At 37.1% G+C, this 25,000-nt stretch overlaps 2 protein-coding genes across 2 annotated transcripts in view; both read left to right on the top strand.

Annotated features, from left to right (window-relative positions):
- LOC135217433 (uncharacterized) overlaps positions 1-25,000 on the top strand; it is a 142,969-nt gene that overhangs the window by 14,156 nt on the left and 103,813 nt on the right. The window lies entirely within an intron of this gene.
- Positions 5,753-11,076, top strand: LOC135217434 (uncharacterized). The gene is made up of 5 exons (XM_064253301.1): positions 5,753-5,887; positions 6,650-8,006; positions 8,694-8,819; positions 9,141-9,216; positions 9,739-11,076. Exons 2-5 carry the CDS (start codon positions 6,686-6,688, stop codon positions 9,929-9,931), a joined length of 1,716 nt encoding a protein of 571 aa, XP_064109371.1. The 5' UTR covers positions 5,753-5,887; positions 6,650-6,685; the 3' UTR covers positions 9,932-11,076.

Raw genomic sequence — 25,000 nt, 5'->3', positions numbered from 1 at the left:
GCATTGAATAGACGCTGCATTATCGATGCTGGTGCGTAGTGGATTAATGTTCTGTGTGCTTTCCTTATTTTTCCTGGTATAGTTTTGGGCACTATTAATCTACCTCTGCTTGCTCTTTCTGATATTTTTAGTTCCATGATATTTTCTGTTATTCCTTCTATCTGTTTCCATGCCTGAATTATCATGTAGCGTTCTCTTCTCCTTTCTAGACTATATAATTTTAAGGATTGTAGTCTTTCCCAGTAGTCTAGGTCCTTAACTTCTTCTATTCTAGCTGTAAAGGACCTTTGTACACTCTCTATTTGTGCAATATCCTTTTGATAGTGTGGGTACCATATCATATTGCAATATTCAAGTGGACTACGAACATATGTTTTATAAAGCATAATCATGTGTTCAGCTTTTCTTGTTTTGAAGTGCCGTAACAACATTCCTATTTTTGCTTTACATTTTGCCAACAGAATGGCTATTTGATCATTGCATAACATGTTCCTATTCATCATCACACCAAGGTCTTTAACTGCTTCCTTATTTGTGATTGTCTCATTATTAGGTCCCCTATATGCATATAGCTTTCCTTCTCTGTCTCCATAATTTATTGATTCAAATTTATCAGAGTTAAATACCATCCTATTTACCTCTGCCCAATCATATACTTTGTTAAGGTCTCTTTGTAGAGCGTTCCTATCTTCATCACAAGTAATTTCTCTACTTATTCTTGTGTCATCAGCGAAACTACTCACTACCGAATCCTTAACATTACTGTCTATGTCTTCAATCATAATAACAAACAATATTGCAGCTAGCACCGTACCTTGTGGCACACCGGATATTACCTTGGTTTCATCCGATTTCTCATCGTTTGCAATAACTATCTGTTTTCTGTTTGTGTAAAAATTCTTTTAACCATCTTCCTACTTTATCTACGATATTGTGTTTTCTAATTTTCTTTGCTAATATATTATGGTCTACTTTGTCAAAAGCTTTAGCAAAGTCTAGATAAACCACATCTGTTTCATTTCCGCTTTTCATATTTTTGAATATGTTCTCACGGTGGACTAACAGTTGGGTTTGTGTACTTTTTCCGGGTACGAAACCGTGTTGTCCTATATTAAACAAATTATTTTTTATTAAATGTTTCACAATATTTTTCTTCATTACCCTTTCATACACTTTCATAATATGTGATGTTAGACTCACAGGCCTATAATTACTTGCCTCTAGTCTTGATCCACTTTTGAAAGTAGGGGTGATATATGCTAATTTGTGCTCATCATAAATCTTGCCTGTATCTACACTTTGTCTTAATAATATTGCAAGTGGCTTTGCGATAGAATGAACTACTTTCTTTAACAAAATAGCAGGGACTCCATCCGGCCCTGCAGCAGCTCCATTTTTAATTTCATTAATTGCCTGCACAATATCAGCTTCATTATTTTCTATGTCAGCTAAATATTCACTATTTTCGTCCCTTACTTCTATATCATTATCTTCATTATCTATTCTAGGGGTGAATTCTCTCTTATATCGTTCTGCCAGTATGTTGCAAATTTCCTTTTTTTCATTCGTTAATCTCCCTTCAATTCTCAGAGGGCCTATTTCTATTCTTCTTTTATTCATCTTCTTCGCATATGAGTATAATAGTTTGGGGTTTTGCTTGATATTTAATAGGGTTTTTTCTTCCAAGTCCCGTTTTTCCTTTTCTTTTGATTGTATAATCTTTTGTTCTGCTCTTTCTATCTTACTTTTTAGTTCTATAACTTTCCATGCATTTTTTTCTTTTGCAAGACCTTTTTTACACTTTCTGATTTTCTGGAACAAGATCCTTCTGTCTCTTGGTATGCATGAATGATGTTTACTTTTCTTCTTCGGTATATATTTATCCACTATTTTCTCCAATATTTTATATAATATCTCCGTATTTACCCTATGTCATCACTTACTGAAAATGTTATCCCAATCTTTGTTTAATTCTTCATTAATTTCTGACCATTTTATATTTTTACTGTAGAAGTGATATTTTCCATATCCTTCCCACTTTTTCATTTCTTGCTTATCTCTATTTTCACTTGCTTTGGAATGAACTGTTAATTCTATGACATTATGATCTGAAATACTCGCATTATAAACTATTATTTCTTTAACATAATTCATCTCGTTCACAAATACTAGGTCTAAAGTATTTTCCTTTCTTGTTGGCAGGTGATTTATTTGTTGAATGTTGTATTCTAGTAGCATATCTAATAGCTTTTCAAATTACCTCTTATCTTCTGCACTACTATTACTCTCTTTTTTATATGTATAAGTACAACCACAGTCTCCTATTCGTTCTTTCCATTCTACGAAAGGAAAGTTGAAGTCACCAGATAGGAGAATCGTCCAGTCCTTGTGATTTCTACATATATCATCCAATTTTTCAATTATTAAGTCAAACTCTTTAGTATTAGGAGGTCTATATATTACTATGTTCATCAATTTTTCAGATTCAAATTCTACCGCTATTAGTTCACATTCTGAGTTACTATATTTCTCATATATTTTTCCTTGTTTTTTGTCTTTCCCATATATTGCGGTTCCCCCTTGATTCCTATTTTTTCTATCTGATCTATAAGTTTGGAACCCTTTTATTTGATCATCATTCCCAGTCTCTTGGGAATACCAGGTTTCACTTATATTCATTATATCTATTTTCTTTTCATTTTGGGTTAGTTCTTCTAAGTACTCTATTTTTCTTTTTTCTTTTTGGGAGAGAATTGCCTCTGAAAGGAAAGTAGTGGCCTGGAACTTGGGCTTTTGTGGATGGGAGGGAGAGAGTGGCCTCTAGAGGCTTATGATTTTCCAGTGGCTCTGGAAGTCTCCATGGATGGGAGAGAATCGCCTCTGAAAGGAAAAGACTGGCCTGGAACTTGGGCTTTTGTGGATGGGAGGGAGAGAGTGGCCTTTGGAGGCTTATGATTTTCCAGTGGCTCTGGAAGTCTTCATGGATGGGAGAGAATCGCCTCTGAAAGGAAAAGACTGGCCTGGAACTTGGGTTTTTGTGGATGGGAGGGAGAGAGTGGCCTTTGGAGGCTTATGATTTTCCAGTAGCTCTGGAAGTCTTCTCCATGGAAGGCAGAGAATTGCCTCTGAAGGGAAAAGACTTGCCTGGAGCTCGGGTCTTTGTGGATGGGAGAAGAGAGTGGCATTTGAAGGCTTATGATTTTCCAAGGAGAGTAATTTTAAAAGTTATTACATGAAAAATGTTTTTTTTTTATAATCGAACATTTGATATATTTCAACCTAATCAAAACAAACTGAACCACATAACTTGAAGAAAATTATACTTACACTTAGATTTCAGCCAACAAGAATACTCAAGTGTGTGTATGCTTGTGTACTTGTGTGAGTATGTGTATGGCTACACACACATACACACACTCCATTTCTGAAATTCTCTCTCTCTCTCTCTCTCTCTCTCTCTCTCTCTCTCTCTCTCTCGTCTATCATATTAAAAAACCACAACACCGTCACCAATCCTATACATTCAGAGAAGCGAAGAAAAAGGACAATATCCCTTATCTCCTCCTCCTCTTCTTCTTCTTCTTCTTCTTCTTCTTCTTCTTCCCCAGCAGTTGATTGCCTGCCAAGTCCCACCATCTTGGGTGTCACATAAACAATATACAGAGAATACACACATCGGGTAATCCCATCCGTCTTAACCTCCCCACCCCCCCACGAACCCCCCACCCCCATCCTTCCCCCCCTCCCCCAGCCTTCGGCTCCCACAACGGCGGTGCCGTTTCCAAAGGCCATTTCTTGTCAAGATTCTCTCTCGCTCTCTCTCTCTCGTCCTTTCTGCTGCTGACGAAGCAACTAACTTATGGAAAGTGCAAATACTGGGGGGGAAAAGATTTACTGATTTCACTGTGTTAAGTTTTTGTATTTTTTTGTGTTTTTTTCCATAGTATTCTTGTTTTGATGTGTTGTATTTTTTTTTTACTTCATTTGGCTGACAAAATACAGTTACAGACTTTTGGGTGTGTTTTTATATGTCTGAACGCCTAAAGTAACGAATTGCACGCCAGAAATTTTTTTTTTTACTGTCATTATTTATCTTTATGCTAATTCTGCAAGTTTTGTTCTTTTTCCCATTATTGTTAAAATTTTGTTAATACTACCAAGTTATTGTTAATATATTTTTGTTAGTGCAACATTTACTGTTTATATGTTTGTCATTGTCAACATTTTTGTTAGTGGTACAAGTTAATATTTTTGCTAATATTTTTGTTATTATCAATATATTTTGTTAGTGCAACATTTATTGTTATGTTTGTCATTGTCAATTTTTGGTACAGGTTATTGTTAACATTTTGGCATTTGTTAATATTTTTGTTAATGCTGTAAGTTATTGTCATTATTTTAGCCATTGTTAGTGCTTTTGTTAGTTCTATAAGTTATTGTCGAAGATTTTGTCTTTGATATTATTCTTGCTAATTCTATAAGCTTATTATCAGTATTTTAGTTAATGCTACAAGTTATTATCGGTATTTTAGTAATTATTAATATTATCATTATTAAGGTTGAAATATTTTGCTAATATTTTTGCCATTATTATCCACCATAACCTGCTGTTGTAATCTGGTAAGAATTTATTTTTCATTTTTTATCTATTAATTTATCCTTTTTCTCTAACGAATTATCTCTTCTCTCTGCATTTCCTATGATGTAACTTCTTTCAAATAAACACCATATTCTTTGGAGAGCTTGAATTCCAAGTCAGTGGACCCCCATAGGCTTCGTCCACATGAATAAGGCTTATCTCCTCTGAATATACATTAGACTGTTTACTGTAACAATTTCAGTAAAGTTTGTCTGGTAAAATGTGAAAGAAAATAGAAGGTTCTTACGAACTTAAGCTATAGAAATGTTGCATTCTTGAAATCGTGACAATGATAATTTAAATGGAGAGAGAGAGAGAGAGAGAGAGAGAGAGAGAGCCAATCCATGTAAAAATGAGATCTATCTCGGTATTTATCGAGAGAGAGAGAGAGTCCCAATCCATGTAATAATGAGATCTCGGCATTTATTGAGAAGGAGAGAGAAGAGAGAGAGGAGAAGAGAAGAGAATCCCAATCCAGTAATAATGAGATCCGGCATTTTATGAGAGCAGAGAGAGAGAGAGAGAGAGAGAGAGAGAGAGAGAAAATCCCAATCCACGTAATAATGAGATCTCGGCATTTATTGAGAGAGAGAGAAGAGAGAGAGAGAGTCCTTACAGTCCTTACAGTTCGTTCGGGTTGCCCCAGGTCCCTCAGTGTGAGGCACCTCTAATGTCTACCAGAGAGTTGCTAGTACATCTTCCGGTATATTTTGCATCTTCCAATCTTGGATGGTCAGGGATGCAGAGAGAGAGAGAGAGAGAGAGAGAGAGAGAGAGAGAGAGAGAGATACCCTGTCTATGTGAAAATGAGATCTCGTCATTTATTGAGAGTGAGAGAGAGAGAGAAACCCAATATATGTAAAAATGAGATCTCAACATTTAGAGAGAGAGAGAGACCCAATCCATGTAAAAGCGAGATCTCGTCATTTACTGAGAGAGAGAGAATCCCATTCCTTGTGAAAATGAGCTCTTATCATTTACTGAGAGAGAGAGAGAGAGAGAGAGAGAGAGAGAGAGAGAGAGAGAGAGAGCCTATCCACGTAAAAAAAATGAGATATCTGGACATTTATCGACAGATGAAACTCCGGGAGACGACCTCTGCTGCAGGAGAGTCTGCAGAGGGCGCGTCTGGTGTTCGCGGGAGAAGAGACAGGCTGCCGTTCAGCTGGTTCTCCTCTGCGTCGCCTCCTGCTCCTGGACCTTGCTCCTCATCTCCCTGACCCTGACCACGTCGGCCTCGAGTCCCAGGTCAGCTCTTCATCAGCAGACGAGGTCACACTTTCATCTCCACCGCTTCCCTGCATTGACACTTACTCTCGCAATACATTATTACCCTAAGATTATTACTGTATTTAAATAGATTCTTATCGCTTCATTAATTTATTAGTTTTCTCTTTTTTTAATTAATGAGCTCTTTTCTTTCTGTATGTTCCTTTACCCCTTCTTACTTCTTCCTAATGAACACCATAATATTTGTTTGGAAGCTTGAATTTCAAGTCAGTGGCCCCTGTGGTGGGCTTGTTCCATATGATTAGGGTTCATCTTATGAATAATAATTATAATAAGAATAATGATAATAATAATTACAATAATAATGCTATAAGGATGTTTTCTTGGAAAACCTTTACTCTTGCATAATTGTTATTAACATGACTTTAAAGAAAGAACCAAATGAGACTAAAAGTATATTCAAGATATCCACATACAGTTTTGGAGCGTCATGCTGTCTCTTCATCGTAGAAATATGATGCTCCGAAACTGTATGTGGGTTTCTTAATTATATTTGTTCCCTGATTTGTAATTTTTCTCAAGTTTCAATATTCGATAGTGATCTGTTATTATTATGGGTGTATTAAGTTAGTTTTGTATGCTGGTGCTATTTCTGGTGCTATTTCATGATTGTACCATAGTCAGCGCTGATAGATGTTGTACTAAATAAATGTGGCCTACTTCAAGCCTAGGATCAAGTGCAGTGCTTAATCTTCACCAATTTTTCCCCCCAATGGACAGACACGCCTCGAAAGTCATAGCAGAGACAGGCCCCAAATGGGCCGAGGGTGGAGCCGAGGCTTGTCAGGAATGCCTGTCACGCCGAGGACCACCTCACAGCTACTGGCACGTCTTCGAGCGCTCTCTGCACCAAGTGGCGTCAGCCCTGGACAGCCTAGACCAGCCTTTAGCACCGTCCGCTCTGCGTTCTCAACTTCGAGCGACCAAAACCTCCTCCGCCAGTTGGCCTCCGTCCTTCATCTGCCCTTGATTGAGAATCTGGAAAACAGTGGCTCCAGGAAGCAAAGTCAGGAGGCTATTCTTCCAGCTCCGGGGCGCGTCGATGGGCGCCTGGCTTGTCCCGAGCAGTTCCCGGGGTCGCGAACGGGGTACCCACGCTATCATACGGGATACTTTACCATGAATTGCTCCTCTCTGGCCTTGAGGGAGGTGGTCACAGCCGTCCTATGGGATATTGAGAAGGATCACATATCCAATCTGCTCGATGATTTCAAGCGCATTTATCCGGGGCTGCCTATTCTCCTGGTGACCGATGCCACGGTGGAAGGCGTGCCAAACTTGCTTATTGAGAAACCCAGTCCATCCACTGCAAAGGCACTGAAAAGAATTCTGTCCCACGTGAAAACTCCTTACGTCTTCCTAGGCACAAAGCTTACGCAAATAACCAACCACTCCAGGCTGGAGAGACTTGTGTGGGTGGCTGAGTGGTCTGGAGTCTGGGCGGTAGGTGGCGCCGGTAAAGGACAAGATGGCCGCTGGAGGGCGGGATGTCTACAAGTAGCTGAAGGAGGAGGCCAACTCGTGTTCACTCGAGGATACACGACTTCATTATTCGAGTGCCAGCTGTGCCAATCCATCGAGGCGCCTTTTGTGATGCGCACCAAAGCACTTCAGAAACTAGACTGGCCTCGTCTAGGAACCGAACTGCAGTTGCTCCTACCGAGGATGTTTCTAGACATCCATGCGCGGGCTAGGTCCCACAAGCATGGGGCAGCTGTATGTCCTGATTCCCTCTTTCTGATAGCGAGTGTAGACCCTCCTTGGGACGTCAATGAAAAGCCACACCGTCAGGAGCACGAACTGCGCACAGTCGCAGCCCTGTGGCACTCGACTGTTAAACAGAGGCGCTTGGCGCGTCTCCACCTGCCTTCAGGGTATACGGTCAACTACCCATGTGATTTCCTGCCCAGCTCCCGTCAGTCGCATTCCACGCATTTCTCTCCTTTGTCGAGCGAAAGGGGAATCCCCGCGGCCATAGCCTGTCAAAGAAGAGAGCTCTTAATGATCACTACAAACCTACTTAATGCCTGTACCAAACTCACGGTGAAATGTCACCTTAAGGATTCCGCTGTAACAGGTCAGTTTCTTTCACTGTTTCTCATTTTTCTTAAAAAAAAGGAATTGCTGCTTTAGTTTTAAACAGCAAAACCTAGTGCCTTGATCTGTGGCAAGAAAAGTTCACATCTCTTTGTTATAACCATAATATTGAATGCCAGTAGCTCTGGGTATCAAAAACCCTAGAATTATTTTATATTTTCTGGCATCTTTAGTGTTAGTATGTTGGCAGGACAAGCAGCTAAAGGAAACGAATAGAGATTAGTCTAATTTGAGCAAAAAACTCAAAGAGTCAAATTGTGCGTAATATATTTGTTATGTAAACAATAAATAAAAAATATTTCAAGAAGTATATCCCAGTATGCTGTCTTACATTATAATGATGTCTATGATGAAATTCTTAATTATTTATACTCGCTGATAATTACCGTAGCTTGAACAGAAGTGAACTTATTTGAAAAAAGTTTTGATATCAGCAACCTTAATACAACATGCATCTGAAAAATATTAGTTTATATATGGGAGCAGGCAGAAATTTAAGATGTAAGATTAAAGATACGTCAAAACAAATTCCAAATCCACTGTACTTCTGTCCTCTGGACGATTGGAGCTTGAACATAGTCCCAGGCTTTTTAAGTTACAAGAGATACATGATTTTCAGACAAAGTTATTGGAAATCTTAAAACTTGTTTAACTATATTTTCAACAGTTCTCGTGAGTGGAGGATCACTGCAGTCCATCCCCAATAAGACCTTGAACTTCGGGATGGACGGGGCTTTCAAGATAGCCGCCCTCCAGAAGGTTTTAGAAGCCTCCCACTACGTCTCTTTCATAGGTAAGGAGAGAGAGAGAGAGAGAGAGAGAGAGAGAGAGAGAGAGAGAGAGAGAGGAGTGTCTTCATCACCAGGGAGTAAATGTCTGACATTTTAGAGACACGTATACAGCCTCTGAAAGGCCAAGTAAGCTCTTCATAATTTTAACATTTGATTCGAGACTTAAGCTTTCAAAGTGTCATTGTTACAAGATTATAACAACGAATGAAATATATCAACAGGGTTTTGACACTTGAAGGTAATTATTAATATTCATAGGTTTCTCTGAAAAAAAAAACTGACATTCCATTAAAAAAATTGTCATTTTTACTTTATTTTTGCAGAAAACAAGGCATTAGTTGTAGAAGGACGGTGGTGGACGCTGAGGATAACTGCAGATACCAATCAGAAAACGACAAAGTAAGTGGCCTTGGGAAATATTTCATAAATGCCCGGAATTCAGTGCTTGTACATCTCCATATGATATATTGCATGAATTATGTTAAAAATTGTATTGCGACTGTGAATAATGATTTAGATTATCTATGAGATCCTGAAAATTACGTTGTATGTGTGATTGTGATTTTTACACGGATTCTCTATAGAAGGCTTATGTGTGTATCCTTAAGTGTTCCCACATTTCTAACTCAATATCTGTACGTACTCCCCATATGTCTTATACAATATCTGCAAGTGTTCCCCATATTTCTTACTCAGTACCTGTAAGTGTTCCCTACAGTTCTTACTTAATACTGTAATTGTTCCCCACATTTCTTACTCAGTAACTGGAAGTGCTCCCTACAGTTCTTACTTAATATCTATAAGTGTTCCCCGCATTTCTTACTCAGTAATGTAAGTATTCCCTACAGTTCTTGCTCAATATTCGTAAGTGTTCAGTGTACCTAAAAAAGTCCTAATACTTTCCCTTTTTTCTTCTTCCAGCATCGAAATGCTAGACGGTCTCTGGGTACCATCCGTCATCCCGTCCAGCGGCTCCTGGACAGACGAGATCGGGAGCTGCGGCGTTCCAGTCTTTCAGGTCGACGACACGTCGCAGGACGAGCGCATATCGCAGCTCACTCTCCCTCCCTGCAGCCGAAATCGTCTCTCGGATATGACCCTGAGGTCGCCCTGAGAAAAAAAAAAAAGACTTTGCAGGACAACCAAGCAGGACTACCAGTGATCCATCAAACCTCTCGAAATGTCTTCTAAAAACGTTGCGCGCCTCCGAATCCCGAAATGGCCTCTGGAAGGGGTTTCAGCTTCTCCGTCTGGCTTCACCAATCCCGAAGTGACCTCTGAAAGGGATTTCAGCCTCCCGGTCCGGCTTCACCAATTCCAAAGACATCTGGAAGGGGTTTCAGCCTCCCAGTCTGGCTTCACCAATCCGAAAATGATCTCTGGAAGGGGTTTCAGCCTCCCGGTCCAGCTTCACCAATTCCAAAGACATCTGGAAGGGGTTTCAGCCTCCCCGTCTGGCTTCACCAATCCGAAAATGATCTCTGGAAGGGGTTTCAGCCTCCCGGTCCAGCTTCACCAATTCCAAAGACATCTGGAAGGGGTTTCAGCCTCCCGGTCCAGCTTCACCAATTCCAAAGATATCTGGAAGGGGTTTCAGCCTCCCGGTCTGGCTTCACCAATCCCAAAATGACCTCAGGATACATCAGCCTCGGTCGTGGGGCTGGTGGAGATGGCGGCCGTCGTCATAAAACTCGGAGACGAGAGATGAGTCTCTTCAATTGATTTACGGTCGCCGTCATTTATCGTCTCTGGCGACGTTTTTGGAGGAAGTCCTTGTATGTCTTTTAAGTATTTCGTAGGAACCTTTTTCGAAAAAAGGAGAAGTTCTAGTGCGTTCTACGTTCGATTCTATCAACAACTTCCATACTAGTGATCGAATTTCCGCTAAAGCTTACCTGATATTTTGTAAATAAACTTTCCTTTCGTTAATGATTTTTTAAAATTAGTGAATCAAGACTTCAGTGAATTTAGCAACAAAATGTATTAAAGCCTTAGGTATCTTGTGCTGAGATAGAGTCGCATGTTGCCTTAGGAGAAGTGTTTGTTGGAAATATTCAATATGCCATAGAGACAAGCAGAATTTATTCTAGGAAAAAACTGATGATTATTTCATACCAAGTAATTATAATAGACTTCAGCTAAATATTGTGCCTTCTGGTGTATATAATCTTGGATAGTTACTCACTCTCTGAGGAATATTAGAATTTTCAGAATTACTAACTGTAGATAAAAGACTCGATTACAAAACAGTCAGATTGTATAATTTCTCTCTCTCTCTCTCGCAGGAATTTACACACTTGACTTCACATATATCTTGGTATATATATATATATATATATATATATATATTAAATATATATATATATATACATATATATATATATGTATATATATATACATATACACACATATATATATTCTAATATTATATACGATATATATATATATATAGATATATATACTATCTATATATCTATATATATAGTATATCTATATATATTATATGTCTAGACACACGTATATACATACATATATATATATATATATATATATATATATATATATATATATATATATATATATACATACTATATACACGTATATACTTGCGAATGTGTATATTACACTTATACTTAAATCATTCACAGTCATAAGAACATTCAAGCTTATAAATATACATTCACATGAGTGTATACAAGATCCACAAACAACTATGTTCATACCAAATGTGTTTCCTGCCTTCACGAGAGAACTTGAATAAGAAAAACTCTTCCCCTTCCCCCCGCCATCCCCCCCCCGTCATCCCTCCCCCCCAAAAAAAACCCCCAAAATTCACAAACTCCTCCCGTAACAGACACTCAAGACCCACCAATCCTATTTTTTCTCTCTCTCGAGGTGAAGATTTTCCTCTCTCTCAATGGAAGTCCATTGTCTGGAGTCTGCTTCGAATAGGAATTTGGGTGGAAAGGAGAGTGCTGGGGGAATTAAAGGAGATTGATAAGGATAAAAAGGAGATTGCTAAGGATATAAAGGAGATTGCTAGGTGGAAAGGAGAGTGCTGGGGGAATTAAAGGAGATTGCTAGTGAAATAAAGGAGATTGCTAGGTGGAAAGGAGAGTGCTGGGGGAATTAAAGGAGATTGCTAAGGATAAAAAGGAGATTGCTAGTGAAAAAAAGGAGATTGCTAGGGGAATAAAAGGAGAGTGCTAGGAAAAACAAGGATATTGCTAGGGGAATAAAAGGAGATTGCTTTTGGAATAAAAGAGTGCTAGGGCAAAAAGGAGAGTGCTAAGGAAAAACAAGGAGAGTGCTAAGGGAATAAAAAGAGAGTGCTAGGGCAAAAAGGAAATTGCTAAGGGAATAAAAGGAGATTGCTAGGGGAATAAAAGGAAATTGTTAGGGGAATAAAAAGAGATTGCTAGGGGAATGAAAGGGTGCTTAGGGAGTAGGGGAAAAGTGTTGTAGTTTTGTAGGAATTGATCAGGAGGATAGGAGATGCTAGGGGAATAGGAAATGTTAGGGGAAATAAAAAGAGATTGCTAGGGGAATGAAAGTGCTAAAAGGTTAGTAAAAGGAAAGTGTAGCGGGGAATAAAAGGAGAGTGCTAGGAAAAAAGACAGTGCTAGGGGAATAAAAGGAGAGTGCTAGGGAAAAAAGGAAGATTGCTAGAGGAATAAGAGAGTGCAAAGAAAAAAAGGAAATTGCTAGGGGAATAGAGTGCTAGGAAAAAGAGGAGATTGCTTTGGGAAAAAAAGGAGAATATTCGGACAAGAAGAAGAAGGCTAGGGGAAAAGAAGGAGAGTGTAAGAGAAAAAATGAAAAGACTAGGGAAATTATTGAGATCTCTAGATGAGAAAGACTGGGAATTTAAGAAGGTCTCAGGGACATAGTGTAGGGGAAGTGGGGTTGGGGGGGGGGGGGAACGTGGGGGTAAGGGTTGTTGGGGTGACTAAAACAACTGAGAGACTGGACGAGCAAAAAGTTCTGGAGTTTTTCTTCTTCTTCCAAACTTTCCCTTTGATTCATTTTGGAAGTGATTTTGTCAGTCTGCTGGTCGAGATCAAGAATAAAGAGCGGAGATCTTTTTATTCCAGGAGCCTCGGTTTTCGTTACGTTAATAGAATTCCTTGGCATTTGCTTCTTAATACTTTTTATTTTTATTCTTTATTAAGCATTTTCCTTCTCGGACTTGGTGGGGTTTTCGGATCTCATTGAAGCACCCATTAATGCTTATACACGTCAGATTCCTGAGGTTGTATCGTAAAGTTCATTGAATGGACACGAGATTAATTGTCAAAGTTGTCTTATATATATATATATATATATATATATATATATATATATATATATGTGTGTGTGTGTGTGTGTGTGTGTGTGTGTGTGTGTGTATATACATATTTACACACACAAACCAAACACCAACACCACACACCACACACACACATATATATATATATATATATATATATATATATATATATATATATATAGCATTAATGATAGATACCACACAATGATTAAATTATAAAACAGGTGGACATCCATCTACTTACCTAACCAGACAGTTTTGGGTATTACACTGATTTCTAAGTAAGTCGTGATGCACTATTACTTTTTATTTTTTTTAAATACCAAATCGTTCTAATATCCCTTTTATATCACCAATAAAACAATATTTCGTTTTATTGTTGCTACTTAATACTAATCTTTCTCTTCCGTGTTAATCGTTAACAAAATTCCCCCACATTTTATTGAACGAGAATTAGCGTCTTTAACAAACTAATGAGAATTAAATTCCAGCATATTTTGATTGATATCGCCGTAAAGTCATCTTGCCCCATTTCCGGATAAAAGGCTCAATAACTTAATAATGACCCCAAACTACTCGGGAAGATGAAACGATACATTTATAATGGTTCGTGGCAATTATCTCCCAGTGATTAAGCCCAGGTCATCAATCACTCGCTAAATTAGCATTGTTTGATTCCCCCTGACAACTTGGGTTCGTATTTGTGTAGCTGCGTTGGTGTTTTTTCTTTCCTTTAATTTTGTTTTGTTCTTTTCATTTTTTACTACGGAAACATACCTAATGTTCGTTTAGGTAAACAGATCACATACGTAACGTTCGTTTAGGTAGACGGATCACATTCGTAACGTTGGCATAGGTAAACGGATCACATACGTAACGTTCGTGTAGGAGAACGGGTCACATACGTAACGTTCGTTTTGGTAAACTGATCACATACGCATCGTTCGTTTAGGTAAACGGGTCACACACGTAACGTTCGTGTAGATGAACGGGTCACAGCGTAACGTTCGTTTAGGTTAACGGGTCACAATGTAACGTGCGTTTAGGTAAACGGGTCACAACGTAACGTTATTTTAGGTAAACGGTTCACATACGTAACGTTCGTTTAGGCAAACGGATCACATACGTAACGTTCTTTTAGGTAAATGGATCACAACGTAACGTTCTTTTAGGTAAATGGATCACATACGTAACAATCATGTAGGTAAACTGATCACAAACGTAACATTCATGTAAGTATTTAGAAGAGAGAGAGAGAGAGAGAGAGAGAGAGAGAGAGAGAGAGAGAGAGAGAGAGAGAGAGAGATTACCCCTTGCAACTAGCAATACTTTGAAAATTGAATGTAGCTACCGTCCATTAGCTTTGGTCAAAATAAAACCCTGTAATTACATATTTAGCAACTTGCAGTAATTATTATCACGAATGCATTCCTCAGCGTAATATCCTGTATAGAACACATACAGTGTACTTGCACTGCCATGTGATTAACTGTAGATATCTGTAAATATGAAATATGGCAATTGCTTGGCACAGATTTTTACAAATCCTGGATTTAAGGAAACAGGATTTTTCCTCTGTTATTTAAGAAGCCAAATAATTCTATTAAAATGCAATGATTAACAATGAAACAAATTAATATTGTTGATAGTGGCGATTAGACAATATACTAGTCAAGATATTGTGATGAGAATTATACAGAGAAGATAGTGACTTATAATAAAAGAATAAGATGGTTATGGTGAGAACAGTGGTGAAAAGTGATAAATTATGAACTGCTTCGTGATGATGACGATAGTGATGTGAATAAGAAAGACAGAAGATAGTGACGTACAAAATGTAAGAATGAGATAATTGCGAGAATACTGTTGAAAAATGATAAGGTAGATTTATATAATCACAAAAACCAACAGATAAACTTGACGAGGAGAAAGCGAGAGAAAATAAAATCAAACGAGAGAAAGTGAGAGAAAAAAGTGAAAGTCAAATAAAAGAATGAGATAACAATTAGGGAAAATATATGTAAAAAAAACACAGGTAAATTTAAATAGCCGTAAAAATAAACACATACTAAACTTTACGTGTAGAAAACGAAAGTGATAGAGAAAGATAGGGGAAAAGTGAAAGTCAAATAAAAGAATGAGATGATAATTACAGAGAATAAATGTAAAAAAAAGCTAAATTTAAAAAACTGTAAAATTGAACAGACAAGCTTTAGGAGTTAAAGAGAGAGAGAGACGAAAGAAAGTGAAAGAGAAAGCGAGAGAAAAAAATGAAAGTCGAATAAAAGAATGTGATGATAATTAGGGAGAATGAAAGTGATAAAAATAAGGTAAATTTAAATAAACGTAAATATGAACAGACAAACTTTAGGAGTTAAAAAAAGAGTGAGAGAAACGAGAAAAAGCGAGAGAAACGGCGAGAGAAAAAAGTGAAAGTCAAATAAAAGAATATGATAATTAGGGAGAATAAAAGTTAAAAAAAAAATGTAAATTACAAAAAAAAACAGTAAAAAGGAATAGACAAACTTTAGGAGTTAAAAAAAGTAAGACGAGAGAAAGTGAAAAAGAAAGCGAGAGAGAGAAAAAAAGTGAAACTCAGGATGGAAGTAGATGGAAATGAGGTGAGTGTAAGGAAATCGAGTAGCTTCAACTTGGGATTGGATTCCCAGGTAAGCGGATCCATTCCCTCTTTAATATCCGGAGGTAGAGGATCTCGAGTCTATGTATATACCTTCTGGAGAGTCTTAAGTCTTCCATGAAGAAGAAGAAGAAGAAGAAGAAGAAGAAGAAGAAGAAGAAGAAGAGACGAGAGAGAGAGAGAGAGAGATTTCATATTATTATTTATATATCACGAAAATTAATTTATGATTACACGATTAAGAAGAGAGAGGGAAAGAGAGATTTATTTATTTTTAGGGGGTTAAGAGAGAGAGAAGAGAGGAGAGGAGAGAGGAGAGAGGATTATTTAGAGAGAGAGAGAAGAGAGAGAGAGAGAGAGAGAGAGAGAGAGAGAGATTATTTATTTTATTTAAGAGAGAGAGAGGTAACAAAGAAAGTGAGTATCAGGAGGCCTATTTCTTTATAGCTTGAACGAGAGAGAGAGAGAGAGAGAGAGAGAGAGAGAGAGAGAGAGAGAGAGAGCAAGAGAGAGAGAGAGAATTAATAGTCTACAGCGTCTCCATAGCCTGCTGCAACGCCAGATAACAATGGTAGATCAATCAATCAGACTCTCCTAGGCGTCTGGCTTGTGAAGGCTGGAGTCTAAGGATTCTCTATTGTTTATTTTTTATTTATAGATTATTATTATTGTTATTATTATTATTGTTATTATTATTATTATTTCATTGTTGGGGGGTTTTGGGGGGGGTTGTTATCACAGTCCTCCAATTCGACTGGGTGGCATTTTTAGTGTGGGGTTCCGGGTTGCATCCTGTCTCCTTAGGAGTCCATCACTTTTCTTACTATGAGCGCCGTTTCTAGGATCACACACTTCTGCATGAGTCCTGGAGCTACTTCAGCCTCTAGTTTTTCCAGATTCCTTTTCAGGGATCTTGGGATCGTGCCTAGTGTTCCTATGATTATGGGTACAATTTCCACTGGCATATCCCATATCCTTCTTATTTCTGTTTTCAGGTCTTGATACTTATCCATTTTTTCCCTCTCTTTCTCTTCAACTCTGGTGTCCCATGGTATTGCGACATCAATGAGTGATACTTTCTTCTTGACTTTGTCAATCAACGTCACGTCTGGTCTATTTGCACGTATCACCCTATCTGTTCTGATACCATAGTCCCAGAGGATCTTTGCCTGATCGTTTTCTATCACTCCCTCAGGTTGGTGCTCGTACCACTTATTACTGCAAAGTAGCTGGTGTTTCTTGCACAGGCTCCAGTGGAGGGCTTTTGCCACTGAATCATGCCTCTTTTTGTACTGGTTCTGTGCAAGTGCCGAACATTCGCTTGCTATGTGGTTTATGGTTTCATTTTTCGTATTGCACTTCCTACATATGGGAGAGATGTTATTTCCATCTATCGTTCTTTTGATATATCTGGTTTTTAGGGCCTGATCTTGTGCCGCTGTTATCATTCCTTCAGTTTCCTTCTTGAGCTCTCCCCTCTGTAACCATTGCCATGTGTCATCGCTGGCCAGTTTTTTAGTCTGTCTCATGTATTGTCCGTGCATTGGTGATTATTATTATTATTATTATTATTATTATTATTATTATTATTATTATTATTATTATTATTATTATTATAACGATGGTTACACCTAATAATGTTGGTGATATGAATAGGAATGAATAGGAAAAGGCAAATGCAAAAATAAAAAGGGGACAGTATTTGCAACAATATTTTTGTCTGTCCAAAATCTTCACATATCCTCAGTATCACTCGTTTCTCTCTCTCTCTCTCTCTCTCTCTCTCTCTCTCTCTTTTCCTTACTATCTTCATTCGTTCGTATGGAACTTTACTTTCTTCTCTGAGGATTTTTTTTACATTCATTCCCCGACGACGTCCCCCCCACTTCTCTCTCTCTCTCTCTCTCTCTCTCTCTCTCTCTCTCTCTCTCACACACACACACACACACACACAAACATTCAGTCTCATAGTCACACACTATAAAATATGTCTAGATTAATAGCATCAAAAGTCATCAGGCTCCCTTTTCAATAGAGGTCACCATCCAGGCAGGCGTCTGTCCTACAGAGAGAGAGAGAGAGAGAGAGAGAGAGAGAGAGAGAGAGAGTTTAATATAAGAGACACGATGACCATCCCATGATTTGGGGCTCAGTTATAATGACCTTTTCTGGCATAGTGTCGACTATCCTTTTTTCTGTAGATGCAATGCCCTTACAGGCCCCAGTAATGGCCCAAGTCTGGCGTTTGTCGCGTTTGGGTCTTGGAGAGAGAGTGAAAAAAAATTATTTCTCTAAGCGAGGGTCTTAAGGGATTCTTGTTCCATAGTTTTTATTTATTTTTTTTATTTTTAAGTAAGAAGAGAGCCTAGAGTCTGTTGACCTATTACTATTATTATTGTTATTATTGTAATTTTTTCGTGTAATGTCACTTTAGGATCTGAGATAGAAAAAATAAAACAAAAAAAACATTCGCTTATCTAAGCGAGGGTCTGAAGGGATTACTGTTCTATTAGAGTTTGTATTTATTTTTTTTTTATAATAGGAGATCAGAGATTCTGTAGAGCTATTGATATTATTATTATTACTACTACTACTTTTGCTTGTACCTATATTAAACATTTCATTGTTAACACCATCAGTGATATGACCACTACCTTAAAATAGCAATAAAATTTTTAAGAGACCTACTGTAGACCTCTGAACTCAGCCCAACCTACTGAAGTCATCTAAGACACTTGTATTCGCAAACATTTTGTGGTTTAAGGATGTTGGTGACCTCACATCGTGACGTCACGAGGTCACCGATTCTGATTGGTCGCTTGCTTCTTGCTCTTGATCATGTTGCTTGTGAAAGTGGCGAAACGTTGGGATTATTATTATTATTATTATTATTATTATTATCATTATTATCATTATTATTATTATTATTATTATCTAAAACAGCTGATAACTTATTGCTATGGAGGGTGTTGTTACCATTAAGGTTGTATCCGTAACGAAAGGTCTCTCTCTCTCTCTCTCTCCCTCTTATTAATCGTCTAGCTCCCGTTGTACCGATTCTCTCTCTCTCTCTCTCTCTCTCTCTCTCTCTCTCTCTCTCTCTCTCAGCCGTCATTGTAATAAATTACGGGAAGGAAATTGCAGGAAATTACCCCAAGAATGGACGGACTCGGGAAGAATCGATGATCACTCGTTCGATGTAATCTGGTGTTTACGTCCCGTAGAGTTTTCAAAGCCTTGCTTGTCTTAAAGGTTATTATTATTATTATTATTATTATTATTATTATTATTATTATTATTATTATTATTAATACCGATTGTGCAGGAATATATGAATGAATATTCCAGAACTGCCGTGGGCAACTGGACTTATATGTGTGAATACTACTATATATATATATATATATATATATATATATATATATATATATATATATATATATATATATATATATATATTATATATATAATATATATATATATTAGAACAACTAGCCAGTCCTATGACCGACTTAAGTCATCTTATTAAATCCGATTAATGGGTGAATTTATTGGTTATGAAATGGAATTGTTTGATGCTTCGACTCCTCTGTGAGAATGCCATCCAAAAAAATGACGTCACGTTATAGCAATAGAGCCTTATGTCAATGACCTTGACGACAATAAATAGATAAAAGAGTTATTTGTCAGTTTCATTACCCTATGATGTTGTTGTTGTTATTATTATTATTATTATTATTATTATTATTATTATTATTATTATTATTATTATTAGAGAGGTCTATGTCAGTTTCATTATTCATAGATTATTATTATTATTATTATTATTATTATTATTATTATTATTATTATTATTATTATTATTATTTATTTATTTATTTTTTTTTTGCTCTATCACAGTCCTCCAATTCGACTGTGTGGTATTTATAGTGTGGGGTTCCGGGTTGCATCCTGCCTCCTTAGGAGTCCATAACTTTTCTTACTATGTGCGCGGTTTCTAGGATCACACTCTTCTGCATGAGTCCTGGAGCTACTTCAGCCTCTAGTTTTTCTAGATTCCTTTTCAGGGATCTTGGGATCGTGCCTAGTGCTCCTATGATTATGGGTACAATTTCCACTGGCATATCCCATATCCTTCTTATTTCTATTTTCAGATCTTGATAATTAAACATTTTTTCCCTCTCTTTCTCTTCACCTCTGGTGTCCCATGGTATTGCGACATCAATGAGTGATACTTTCTTCTTGATTTTGTCAATCAACGTCACGTCTGGTCTATTTGCACGTATCACCCTATCTGTTCTGATACCATATTCCCAGAGGATCTTTGCCTGATCGTTTTCTATCACTCCCTCAGGTTGGTGCTCGTACCACTTATTACTGCAAGGTAGCTGATGTTTCTTGCACAGGCTCCAGTGGAGGCCTTTTGCCACTGAATCATGCCTCTTTTTGTTCTGGTTCTGTGCAAGTGCCGGACATTCGCTTGCTATGTGGTTTATGGTTTCATTTTTCGTATTGCACTTCCTACATATGGGAGCGATGTTATTTCCGTCTATCGTTCTTTCAACATATCTGGTTCTTAGGGCCTGATCTTGTGCCGCTGTTATCATTCCTTCAGTTTCCTTCTTTAGCTCTCCCCTCTGTAGCCATTGTCAGGTGTCATCGCTGGCTAGTTCTTTAGTCTATTATTATTATTATTATTATTATTATTATTATTATTATTATTATTATTATTATTATTATTGCTCTATCACAGTCATCCTATTCGATTGGGGGGTATTTATAGTGTGGGGTTCCGGGTTGCATCCTGCCTCTTCAGGAGTCCATCACTTTTCTTACTATGTGCGCTTATTCCAGGAGCGCACTCCTCTGCATGATTCCTGGAGCTACTTCAGCCTCTAGTTTTTCCAGATTCCTTTTCAGGGATCTTGGGATCGTGCCTCCTAGTGTCCCTATGATTATGGGTACAATTTCCACTGGCATATCCCATATCCTTCTTAATCTTATTTCTATTGCCAGGTCTTGATACTTATGAATTTTTACCCTTTCTCTCTCTTCTACTCTGGTGTTCTCTTTATTATTATTATTATTATTATTATTATTATTATTATTATTATTATTATTATTATTATTATTATTATTATTATTATTATTATCATTATCATTATCATTATTCAGAAGATAAACCTGGAACGAGACCAAAGGGGCCACTAACTTGAAATTCAGGCTTCCAAAGAATAGAGTATTTATTTGCAAGAAATTACAGAAAATAATACGAAGTACAAAAGAGAGAAATCAGCAGTTAAAAAAGGAGATAAATAAACAAATAAATAAAGGAAAATGTTAATTAACGATTAAGGTAAAAGGTGAATTGTTTTATGGTAGTAATGCATCGCATCTTCACTCGAACTTTTGAGGGTTTATATTTCTATATGCTTGACATCCTCAGTAGGGAGGCTGTTTCACAGTGCAGCGGTGGAAGGAATAAAGGACCTCTGGAACTGAGAAACTTCGACACTGAGGCACATTTACTGCATAATAAGCGCCTCAGTGGCCATGGTCTTGACCTGCCACCTCGGTGGTCGCGAGTTCGACTCTCGATCATTCTATTGAGGTGTTAAGAGATGTGTATTTCTGGTGATAGAAGTTCACTCTCGACGTGGTTCGGAAGTCACGTCAAACCGTTGGTCCCGTTGCTGAATAACCATTGGTGGTTCCATGCAACGTAAAAACACCATACAAAAAAAAACAATTTACTGCGAAATGGAAGCTGCTGATCAGCAAGTCTAGTCGCCCTTTGCAGGAAAAGAGGACCAGTTATCAATTGACATAGCAACAAAAGCGTCTGCTGGAATACAACTTAAAAACGAAAAATTGGCAAACCAAGAAACCGCTCATCCTTCGATGGAAACAAGCGAGACTAGCAATTACTTTCGTCCGCATCTCTCTTTCACTTCACGTCAGACAATATCAGCCAGGTTATGTTTGTCGGCTGCGCCTAGATTAATGTTTTTAACGAGCGGGGAACGGCTTTGCACGGCCGTGGACGTAAACACTGCGTACCGTCCGCCGAGCGCGCCTATTGGCGCTCGCTCAGTAAAACCGGGTGTTTTCGACCAACGGCAGCGAAGCTTGCCGGAGGTTGGTGATTGTTTACATTATCTATCATATCTGTCAAAAATCAACAAACATTCATGAGGAACGGTTTGCAAATACCATTAATTTGTTAAATAAGTTACCACGGACTGGAATGTTCTAATATTTTGAAGTTAAACAGAAGTACAATCTTCCGTAGAATTTTAGCACAAACAATCGCGAAATCTAGACACAACCTTGAGTAGAGTCTGGTCACAAACAGTCACGGGATGTCGGGTTATACTTTTGCCTAATGTTGCCACAAACACTTCCCGGATCTGGGCACAAACAATCATTTAATCCAGACGCAAATTCTCGCTAAATCTGGCCACAAACAATCACCGGATCTGGACACAAACAATTGTGAAATTTGGTCACAAACATCCACCTAAGACAGGAACAAGCTCTCGCGAAGTTTAGTCACAAACATTCGCCTGGTCAAGGTACAAGCTCTCATGAACTCTGATTACAAACAGCCACTGATTCCAGGTACAAACTACCGCTAAATCTGGTCACAAACATTCACCTGATGAAGACAAAAACTAGCGAGAAATCTGGTCACAAACATTCACCCGATGAAGGCACAAATTACTGAGAAATCTGGGCACAAACGCTCACAGAGGCTCTAAACAAACTCGGTCTAAATCTCTGTGCAGAATACAGATTTCGAGATATTCATAGTCTTTCTTCAAGATGTGGAAATATTTAGATCTATAATAAACCATTTAGATCTATAATAAACCATTTAGATCTGTAATAAACCATTCAATTTACATAGTAGTACTTAAAGAGCAGAATGAAATAAAGAATGATCAACAGATAGTAAGTGCTAAATAAATACAAAATTATGTAAGGAAAATAATGATTGACGTAAGTAGAATACATACGTCAAGGTGCATATAATTTTTTACTTATAATAAAATCATAATGAAAATATATTGCATTCATAAAATGTCTCAGAATGTTCCCTATGGGCCAGTATCAACTGCGCAACACTAGTGGAAACACGAGATCGATCCCACTAGAAATACATACATATATATATATGTATGTATGTATTTCTACAAGTTTTGTACATCCTCTAATGATTTTTAACAATCCTAATATATATTATTATATATATATATATATATATATATATATATACTATATATTATATATATTATATATTATATTAATATTACCTTTTTGTGAGTTCCAAATATGAAATAATTACAGCCGTTATAATAGATAATTTCTAATTGATATATATTTTCCTGAATACTTTCACCACTTCGTGATTTTACATTTTATGTTAACTTTTAGTTTTTTTGGGGAGGGGGGCGAGTGTGTGTGGGGGGGGATGGGAGGGGGCGAGAAAAGTTGACGATTTTTGGCACCATTCCAAAAGGAATGGTTCCAGCTCTTTTGAAATATGTAGAAGATATAACTTGCCTTTGCCAAAAGTTTTGACGAATTATTTTTTCTCTTTTTTTATATATTTATATATTGGCGAGGAGGGTTCTACAAGGCTTCATTATTTATGAATCAGTTCCTTTGATACGAAAGTGTGATATCTTGATAGTGAGATATTTAGGTTATATATGATGTATGTATAAGCGAATACCACAGAATAAATGATAGGCAGAAATTCGAATTTCTGCCTAGTATTCTTCCTGTGGTATTCGATTATATCATGTAGTCACGTCCATCCACTGTGAGTTTTTAAGAGTATATATATATATATATATATATATATATATATATATATATATATATATATATATATACATATAATTATAATATATTACTATTAATTACACACAAATTTTAGTTTCAAATTTTATATACATTCATACGTATGTTTTATGTACTTATACATATATATACGCCAAAGCATATCCACTTTTCACCCAGTGAGTCCTTATATAAAAAATAAACACCAATATCCCCCTCTGCCCCCCCCCCCGCTCTTCAGAACTCCGTCTTTGAGCATATCTTCCGATTCCTTTCATTTATTACGTGATGCGAATCTAATCCTGTCAAAGACGAAGAAGAAGAAGAATAAGAAGAAGAAAAATAAGAAGAAGAAGAAGAAAATTATAACATCGAACACCCTAGACTTATATAAGTTCCGAGCCCTCTTCATTGACCTCGTTAACGATGTAACAGTTCCTCACTTATCCATCTTAAATGTTAACTTCAAAGGACTATTGAGAGAGAGAGAGAGAGAGAGAGAGAGAGAGAATTTCTATATACATTAAGAAACTGTCGCCTTCCTTGAACAATTGGACTACTTCCACGCCATTACACGTTGGCTAACGGCCCGTTAGTCACCCTCTCTCTCTCTCTCCCTCTCTTCTTTCTTGTTTTTTCTGTTACCCTCAGAATTTTTTTCCGAGTCCATTCAGTCTCCAGCCATGTCTCCTAACATTACGTCTGGCTGTTGTAACTGATTTTTATACCTGTTTATATATATATATATATATATATATATATATATATATATATATATATATATATATATATATATATATTTGTATTTGTATATCCATACATCATACCTGTAACTATAGCGTACATATTCCTTACACTGGAACGAATATGTATTCATAGATTATTAAGATAATGATTATATAAACAAAATATTCAAGAAAATGATGTTTGGAAAATTACCATAACAATGTATTACCACTCAGCATGTATTACTTAGAATAACAGCTGTATATACTTCCATCACTTCTCAAAACCCGTAATTATCTATGGCTTTGCACATCCACAGTTCAGTTTTATCCGTTTGTTAATTTTTTTTCTCTTTTTAATACGTGGTTTATCTGCTTCCTGGATTTCCCTTTACCTCGTCGTACTTCTTCCTAATGAACAGCATAATATTATTTGAAAGCTTAAAGAATTTCAATTCTATAATGGCCCCTTTGGTGGGCTCGTTCCATATGAATAAGGTTTCAGTTTTTGAAAATGATAATAATAATAATAATAATGATAATAATAATAAAATAATAATAATAATAATAATAATAATAATAATAATGGATTCCCATGACAAAGTACTAACAGAAGATGGATGCCGGGTACCACTCAAGAAAAGAGGCAACAAAAATCAACCA

This window comes from Macrobrachium nipponense, chromosome 7, assembly GCF_015104395.2.
Source record: "Macrobrachium nipponense isolate FS-2020 chromosome 7, ASM1510439v2, whole genome shotgun sequence".
NCBI lineage: Eukaryota > Metazoa > Arthropoda > Malacostraca > Decapoda > Palaemonidae > Macrobrachium > Macrobrachium nipponense.
Note: the sequence above shows the minus strand (reverse complement) of the source record. Positions and strands in the feature narration are given on the sequence as shown.